Source organism: Amblyraja radiata, chromosome 28 (genome assembly GCF_010909765.2).
Source record: "Amblyraja radiata isolate CabotCenter1 chromosome 28, sAmbRad1.1.pri, whole genome shotgun sequence".
Taxonomy (NCBI): domain Eukaryota; kingdom Metazoa; phylum Chordata; class Chondrichthyes; order Rajiformes; family Rajidae; genus Amblyraja; species Amblyraja radiata.
In genome coordinates this window covers 31,227,615-31,236,600 of record NC_045983.1, presented here as the reverse complement: position 1 = coordinate 31,236,600, position 8,986 = coordinate 31,227,615, and the positions used below count along the sequence as shown (strand labels likewise).

Genomic DNA, 8,986 nt, shown 5'->3' with positions numbered 1-8,986 from the left:
ATTTTAATAAAACGAGAACTCTCCGTCACCCATTCAGCAGCTGATCCCTGCAGAAAATCCACTTGTAGGAATTGATATATTTGTTATAACCTCACGCAGAATCTAATGGGGGGGGGGAGGGGGGGGGGCAGTGAGAGAGAAAGGAAGATTGATTGTACGAGGAAGATTGAAGCTGGATTTAAAATCGACAATCGACACAAAGTGCTGGAGCAACTCAGCGGGTCAGGCAGCATCTCTGGAGAACACGGATAGGCGATGTTTTGGGTCGGAACCCTTGAGACCGATCTGAAAATAAGAAGGCTCCCTCCCTGACACGTCATCTATCCACGTTCTCCAGAGATTGCTGAGTTCTCCAGCATTTTATGTCTATCTTTGGTATAAACCAGCATCTGTAATTCCTTCGGCCCACCCCTGTAGAGTCCGCGCCTACCAGCGATCACCGCACACTATAACACTATCCTACACACACACACACACACACACTGGGGACAATTTACATTTATACCAAGCTAATTAACCTACAGAGCTTCATGTCTTTGGAGTGTGGGAGCAAGCCAGAGCACCTGGTGAAAAACCACGGGGGTACGAGCTGTGTACAGACGGCACTCGTGGTCAGGATTAAACCCGGGTCTCTGGCGCTGTGAGGCAGCAACTCTACCGCTGCGCCACCGTGACCTCACCAATTGTTAATGGTATCCAAATTTAGAAGGGCTGTTGGACACTAAATGCTGGAGTAACTCAGCGGGGCAGGCAGCATCTCTATCTTACAAGGGCAGTTGCTGCCTATTCCAATTTGTTTGAGTTTGAAGTTCGATCAGTGTGTGGGTCAGGCAGTCAGCGTTATCAACACACCACCAGCGCTAGGGGCGATAACCATGCGAGCTGCTGTTATCAGGCAACTGAACCATCCCACCACAACCAGAGAGCAGGGCTGGACTACTACAGATGGCACAATGGGCTAAGTGTTCGGCTGGCAACCGGAAGGTAGCCGGTTCGAATCCCGCTTGGAGTGCATACTGTCGTTGTGTCCTTGGGCAAGACACTTCACCCACCTTTGCCTGTGTGTGAATGTGTGTGAGTGATTGGTGGTGGTCGGAGGGGCCGTAGGCGCAGATTGGCAGCCACGCTTCCGTCAGTCTGCCCCAGGGCAGCTGTGGCTACAGAAGTAGCTTACCACCACCGAGTGTGACTGAGGAGTGAATGAATAATGCGATGTAAAGCGCCTTGAGTATTAGAAAGGCGCTATATAAATCCCATCCATTATTATTATTACTATCCGCCCCTCGAACAATCTTTGACCAGACTTTGCTGGCTTTACCTCGCGCTAAACGCTATTCCCTTTTCGTGTGTATCCGTACGCCGTGGATGGCTCGGTTGTAATCATGTATTGTCTTTCCGCTGACTGGATAGCACGCAACGCAACAAAGGCTTTCCACTGTACACGTGGCAATAAACGAAACTGAACTGAACAGCGGTAGACAAAAATGCTGGAAGAACTCAGCGGGGTGAGGCAGCATCTATGGAGAGATGGAATGGGCGATGTCTCGTCCCGAAACGTCGCCCATTCCTTCTCTCCATCGATGCTGCCTCACCCGCAGAGTTCCTCCAGCATTTTTGTCCACGTTCGATTTTTCCAGCATCTGCAGTTCCATCTCGAACTGAACAGCATTAGTGATAAATGGAAGTAACTGCACATGGCGCCATCTTGTGGTGCGAGTTTTAAACGACACAGAGTGTTTGAGTTGAACTGCAGAACCTTGATTAAACTGTTGAACGCTAGATGTTACCCCCTTTTACACTGGACGGCTTGATTGTAATCATGTTTAGGAGGGAACTGCAGATGTTGGTTTAAACCAGGCAGCGTCTCCGGAGAATTGGATTAGGTGACGTTTGTGGTCGAGACCCTTCTTTAGACTGAGAGTCGGGGGGAAAGGGAAACAGGAGATATAGATGGTGATATATATCTATATGACTAAATCTCTGTTCTTGACCGGGTTTGGCCTTCTGTGCTGCGATTTCCGAGAGAACGCCGCCACCTACGGCTGTCATTTTTGGCCACCTCGCTCAGAGCCCCCCTCCGCCGCATGTGCGCCGAGGATTTTTCCCGTCGATGAAATATGACAGAGATATTAATGTTTTTACAAAATTCCCCATTCTCTCTGCTGCCCCTCCTGGAGGGAGGGGAGGGACTATAAAACCAGGAAGTGGTGCGCCTCAATCAGTCTCTGCAAGTGGTGTGCCTCAATCAGAGCTCTGAATAACACTGAACAAATGTCTCCACAGCTGTGAGTACCCATAATGTGGTTTGAAAATGAATATATGGTTAGTTGGAAGTAAAAAAGCACTGCCTGCAAATGGTTGTTTGGGTTTGGGTTGAAGTAAAAAGGCACTCTCTCTCCCCCCTCTCTCTCCCTATCCCTCTCTCTTTCTCTCTCTCTCTCCCCCCTGTCTCTCTCCCTTTCTCTCTCACTCTCCCCTCCTCTCTCTCTCCACCCTCTCCTCTCCCCCCCGTCTCCTCTCCCCCCCCCTCCTCTCTCTCTCCCTCCCCCCCCCTCCCGCTCTCTCTCCCCCCCCCTCCTTCGTCCCCCCCTCCTCCTATCCCCTCCTCGCTCCCCCCTCTCTCCCCCCTCTCTCCCCCCTCCTCTCTCGCTCAATCACCCCCCTCCTCTCTCTCACCCCCGTCCTCTCATCTCCCCCCCCTCCATCCTCTCTCCCCCCTCTCCGCGTCGCTCTCCTCTCCTCCTCTCCTCTCCCCCTGCCCTCCCCTCTCTCTCCCCTCTTTTCCTCCCACCGTCCCTCCCTCAAACCCCCCCTCCCCTCCAGCACAAACACCCCTACCCCTTCCTTCCACCCTCCCTCCCCCTCCCCTCACCTCACCCCCCTCTCAGCACACCCTCATCTTCTCCCCTCCTCCTACTCCTCCTCCCCCTCTCTCCATCCCCCTCTCTCGCTCCCCCTCTCATCCTCCCTCTCATCCGCTCTCTCTCTCTCACCTCCATCCCCTCTCCCACCCTCCCTTCAAACCCCCTACCCTCTCACAACAACCACGCTTCCACGATCCCCGCCTTCTCCCGCACCTCTCCCCTCTCAGGCACCACCTCGCTCGCATCCCTTCACTCTCACCCTCATCCTCTCTCCTCCCTCCGACCCTTACCTTTCCCCCCTCACCCACCTGCCCTCATTCTCCTCCTCCCCATCCTCTGCCCATCTCTCGTGTCTCTTCTCGTCTCTTGTCTCTGCCCCTTCTCTCTCTGCCCTCACTCTCTACCCCCCCCCCCCCCCTCTCTCTAGATGTGACTGCAAGTTGGGGGCTATGCGTCAGGAGATAGGGTGTTTATGGGGTAAAAGGAGCAAATTAATAATATTAATATAATATCAAGGGGGGTAATTAGCGGGGGGGGGGGATAGTTAGTGTGTGTGTCATGCTGCATGCCGCCTCCCCCCCCCCCCCCCCCCACAACCGCACGTTGGGGAAACAGACCCAACGGGTCTGCACTTGGTCTAGTATATATATAGAGAAATTAATATTGAATTGCTAAACTTGCTATTGTGTTGTACTGCTTACAGCTGCAAGAACGTGTAGCAATCAATAAAGGGCTATAGGCCTATTGCGAGTTTATGTACAGGGACATATCTATCCATGCACTGTATACTTGTATTTATACCAATGCATTTAAAATATGTATGTCATGTTTTATACTTTGGCAATATAACAATGATTTTATCATGCCAATAAAGTTTTTAAATTGAAATTGAAAATTGAATGGAGAGAGAGAGAGAACAAATGAATGAAAGATATGCAAAACGGCAACAATGATCAAGGAGACAGGCCACTGTTAGCTGTGGGCGAGGTGCGGGCGAGGTGAAAACGAGTTACAGACAATGAGACTCAACAAGACGACTTTGAAGCTGGTACACAAAATTGCTGGGGAAACTCAGCGGGTGCAGCAGCATCTATGGAGCGAAGGAAATAGGCGACGTTTCGGGCCGAAACCCTTCTTCAGACTGATGGGGGGTGGGGAAAGAAAGAAGGAAAAAGGGAGGAGGAGGAGGAGCCCGAGGGCGGGCGGATGGGAGGAGACAGCTAGAGGGTTAAGGAAGGGGAGGAGACAGCACGGGCTAGCCAAATTGGGAGAATTCAATGTTAATGCCATAAGGACGCAAGGACCCCAGACGGAATATGAGGTGCTGTTCCTCCAATTTCCGCTGTTGCTCACTCTGGCAATGGAGGAGACCCAGGACAGAGAGGTCGGATTGGGAATGGGAGGGGGAGTTGAAGTGCTGAGCCACCGGGAGGTCAGGTAGGTTATTGCGGACTGAGCGGAGGTGTTCGGCGAAACGATCGCCCAACCTGCGCTTGGTCTCACCGATGTAAATCAGCTGACCCACTTTGAAGCTGGTACGCTGACTCGGGTGGTGGGGGAGGGACGGAGGTGGAGAGAGAGAGGGGATGCAAGGGTTACTTGAAGCTAGAGAAATTAATATTCATGCCGCTGGGGTGTAAGCTGCCCAAGCGATGCTGTTCCTCCAATATGCGATGGGCCTCACTCTGACAGTGGAGGAGGCCCCAGGACAAAGATTCAAGAGAGTTTATTGTCATGTGTCCCAGATAGGACAATGACATTCTTGCTTTGCTTCAGCACAACAGAATATAGAAGGCATGAATACAGAACAGATCAGTGTGTCCATATACCATAGTATAAATATATACACACGTGAATAAATAAAACAGATAAAGTGCAGATAAACAGATAATGGGCTATTAATGTTCAGAGTTTTGTTTGAGTTGAGTTTAATAGCCTGATGGCTGTGGGGAAGAAGCTGTTTCTGAACCTGGACATTGCAGTCTTCAGGCTCCTGTACCTTCTACCTGAAGGTAGCGGGAAAAGGTCAGTGTGGGAATGGGAGGGGGAATTAAAGAGATCAGGTAGGTCCAGGTGGACTGAGCATGGCTCGTATATGTATACCATGCACAGTAATTTTCCTGACTGCAACAGCTGTAATTCATGAGGTGGGGCCTTATTTAGTGGATGCATCATATTAGCCTTGGTGAATTAATCTGCTGCCGATTAACGTATTTGTCTTTTATTCATCGTCAGCGGTTTAACTCTTTCTCTACTTGATGACTGAAGAGAATGGACGAGAGGTAATTTTTGGTTGCAGTAACCAATGCTTTCAAAGTTGCAATGGCTGTGAGAAGCTGGCTGGCCGACCTTTGACAAGGCTAACACTGCACAGTGGGGATACCAATGGTGTGACCTTGACTGGTCACAGTGTACAATTCATGTTATAGGAGCAGAATTAGGCCGTTCGGACCACCTGGTCTACTCCGCCATTCAATTATGACTGATCGATCTTTCTTTCTCAACCCCATTCTCCAGACACCCGTACCAATCAAGAATCTGTCAATCTCCGCCTTAAAAATATCCACTGACTTGGCCTCCACCGCCACCTGTGGCAATGAGTTCCACAGATTCACCGCCCTTTGAGTAAAGAAATCCCTCCTCGACTCCTTTCTAAAGGAACGTCCTTTCATTCTGTGGCAAAGGCCTCTGGTTCCCGACTCTCCCACTAGTGGAAACATCCTCTCCACATCCACTCTATCCAGGCCTTTCACCCTTCGACTTGGGACTAATTTGGTCTTCAAAACATCGTGGGTTCCGTCACACTTTCAGTTTAATCCTAATGTGGTCAACTCGAGCTCATCCTAGCTAATAGGGTTGGCATCCCACTAGCAGTGTGCCTGATCCGTGCTTGATTTCTTAATCCTTTGGTCAATAGCTTTGTTTCTACCCAGTGACATCATTGTGTAGGTGAGAAAAGGCATCTTGATCCTTGTTACTTGGGTGTTAATAAAATGGCCGTAATGCGCCTGTCCCACTTGTGCGACTCTTTAGGCGACTGCCAGGGACTAGTTTTAATGGAATCCACCTACGTCAATCTACGACAACCTACGACAGCAAAAACTGTCGCCACTGTTGCTGAAAGTTTTTCAACATGTTGAAAATTTTGTGGCAGTGGCCCAAGAAATCGCCTAAGTGGTACAGGCCCATAACCTGGCTCAACAAAACTATAACTTGCTCCAAAGAAACGCAAACTCGTCCGATCAACTGTCTTAATTCTCAGCTGAGTCGACTAGCAGTTCTGAAGACAAAGGCCGCTTATTAATTTTTAAGCTTCGAGATGAATGTTAACTGTTTTGGTGCCTAGTAACACGTGCTTTAAATGCCAGCTAAACTAATGCTTGCACATCACAAAGCAGGCTGCTATTTGCACCTCCAGCATGTGTTAACCTTAATTGATGAGGTTAAATCGCTGATAGACACAAAATGCTGGAGTAGCTCAGCGGGACAAGCAGCATCTCTGGAGAGAAGGAATGGGCGACGTTTTGGGTTGAGACCCTTCTTCAGTCTGAGGCATTTTTGTGTCTATCTTCGGTTTAAACCAGCATCTGCAGTTCCTTCCAGCACAGGTTAAACCGCTCGGCTGTTTGGACGTGTTTTAAGTCTCCTCTTGGTCCTGTCCACATCTCCAAGTATAAAAACCTCTTCTTTTGTCCCTTTTTTCCAGAGCACGAGCCGTTGAAAACTACCGCCGCGTCATGTCAGAAAACATTCAGGTCTCGGAGATTCGGGCGAGGAAACTGTCCTCTTCATCAGTCAGAAGAACAACGATCAGGCTCCGCTCTGCGCTCAGCTCCTTGGCCGACGAGGCTTTAGCCAACGTGGCAGAGCGGCGGAGAGAACGGAACTGATCGGCAACTGTGCTCGAACTGCTTCCATGTTGGAATTCCGCTTCCAAGATGGCGCCCAAGACGGGCGACCATTGGCGTGCCAGCCACAGAAGCAGATCTACAACCAATCGCTCCGTAAATCTCTACTCCGTCAGCAACATTCCTTATTGGCCTGTCCCACTTACGCGACTTTTTCGGCGACTGCCGGCACCCGTCACAGGTCGTTGCAGGTCGCCGAAAATGTTCCACGTGTTGCGAATCCAGCGGCGACCAGAACAATGTACGGCTCTTTGGGCGACTACTCACGACCATACAGGCTTCACCCCGCGACACGTCGCCTGTATGGTCGTGAGTTGCCCAAAGAGTCGCAGCGCCTTTCTGGTCGCCGCTGGAGTTTCAACATGTTCAAAAATTTTCGGCGAACTGCAACGACCTATGATGGGTGCCGGCAGTCGCCGAAAAAGTCGCGTAAGTGGGACAGGCCCATTACTTTTAATTATGATCGGACTTTGCTGGCTCCACCTGGCACTAAACGTTATTCCCTTATCACGCATCGAAACAGCCGTACATGGCTCGATTGTGATCATGTGTTGTCGTTCTGCCGGCTGGTTGGCACGCAAAAAAAAAAGCTGTTCGCCGCACACGTGACAATAAGCTGGACTGATACTGAAACGGTGACATTTCCCAGGAGTAAAAAAAACACACTCCAAGCCTGACCTACTCACGTGTCTCTCGTTCCCAAACATGCATAGTATTTTAGCTGCACAAATTGCCTCTTTATATCTACCTTGAGGTTTTAGCCTTGCCCGTACAATGTGTGCTCGTATATATATATATATTTTCTTGTATGCAAGGTAAAATACTTCAACCTTGTTTGTTTGTTAATGGCCCTGTCCCACGGTACGAGTTCATTCCAAGAGCTCTCCCGAGTTTTGCCCTGATTCGAACTCGTGAGATTTACGGTAATGGCCGCTCGTCGGTACTCGGGGCTCTCGTGGACATTTTTCAACATGTTGAAAATCTTCACGAGTCTTCCCGAGCTTACCTGCCGTTAGGGAGTCTTCCCGAGTACCTGCCGTTAGCGTTACGAGCCGCTAAGAGACGTCCCCGAGCTCCGACGTACCCGCTACGTTCATTCTCCGTGCTTACCACGAATTTGATTTTTTTTTAAACTCGGGAGAGCTCTTGGAATGAACTCGTACCGTGGGACAGGGCCATAACTCTTAATGGAAGCAGCTTTCGAAGTGGAGCCCAACTTGAGCCCATTTAACGCTGGTGAACAAGGGCTAATCTTTCCTCCCATGGTATGTCAGTGAAGCTGCTTTCTTAGTTACCTCATTTATTATTAATCGTATTAAATTTTGATATGAAGGCTTCTAATTTGATCAGGTTAATTTTCAAGGTAGACCCAAAATGCTGGAGTAACTCAGCGGGTGAGGCAGCATCTCTGGAGAGAAGGAATGGGCGAGGTTTCGGGTCGAGACCCTTGGGTCTCGACCCGAAACGTCGCCCATTCCTTCTCTCCAGAGATGGAGACTCTTCAGGGTCTCGACCCCAAATTTCACCCATTCCTTCTCTCCAGAGACACTGCCTCACCCGCTGAGTTACTCCACCATTTTGTGTCTACCTTCGATTTAAACCAGCATCTGCAGTTCTTTCTTACACAGGTGAATTTTCAATGTACTCAATCAATGTGAACTATTTGATGTTTTATTTTGTAGGGAGTTTTTTTTCAGTATCTTTATTAATGATATTTTGACATCCTTTTTTTTAATAAAGACAGACACAGGTTTGTTTTTTGCAGAGAAAATTGGTAATTTAGTCTATAAGTTGCACCATTCCAAATAGCTGCTTATAAAGTCACACAGTGTGGACACAGGCCCTTCGGCCCAACTTGCCCACACCAGCCAACATGTCCCGTCTACCTTAGCCCCACCTGCCAGCATTCGGCCCATATCCCTCTAAACCTGTCCTATCCATGTACCTGTCTAAATGTTTCTTGAACGTTGTGATAGTTCCTGCCTCAACTACCTCTTCTGACAGCTCGTTCCGTACACTGTGTGTTTGAAAAGAGAGAGTTGACCCTCGAGTTCCTATTAAATCTGCCCCTGCTCGAAGGAGCAGAATTAGGCCATTCGGCCCATCGAGTCTACACCCCCCCCATTCAATCATGGCTGATCTGTCATTCCCTCTCAAACCCCATTCTCCTGCCTTCTCCCCGTAACCCCCGACACCCGTACTAATCAAGAATCT

General features: G+C 49.5%; 1 protein-coding gene across 2 annotated transcripts in view; it reads left to right on the top strand.

Annotated features, from left to right (window-relative positions):
* pimreg (PICALM interacting mitotic regulator) overlaps positions 1-6,989 on the top strand; it is a 25,791-nt gene extending 18,802 nt beyond the window's left edge. For both annotated transcript variants that reach the window (XM_033046228.1, XM_033046229.1), the window contains one exon: positions 6,571-6,989. In XM_033046228.1, coding sequence (XP_032902119.1) covers positions 6,571-6,754 — 184 coding nt within the window. In that variant the 3' untranslated portion in view covers positions 6,755-6,989. The remainder of the gene's footprint in view (positions 1-6,570) is intronic.
* Positions 6,990-8,986: the final 1,997 nt, after the last annotated feature.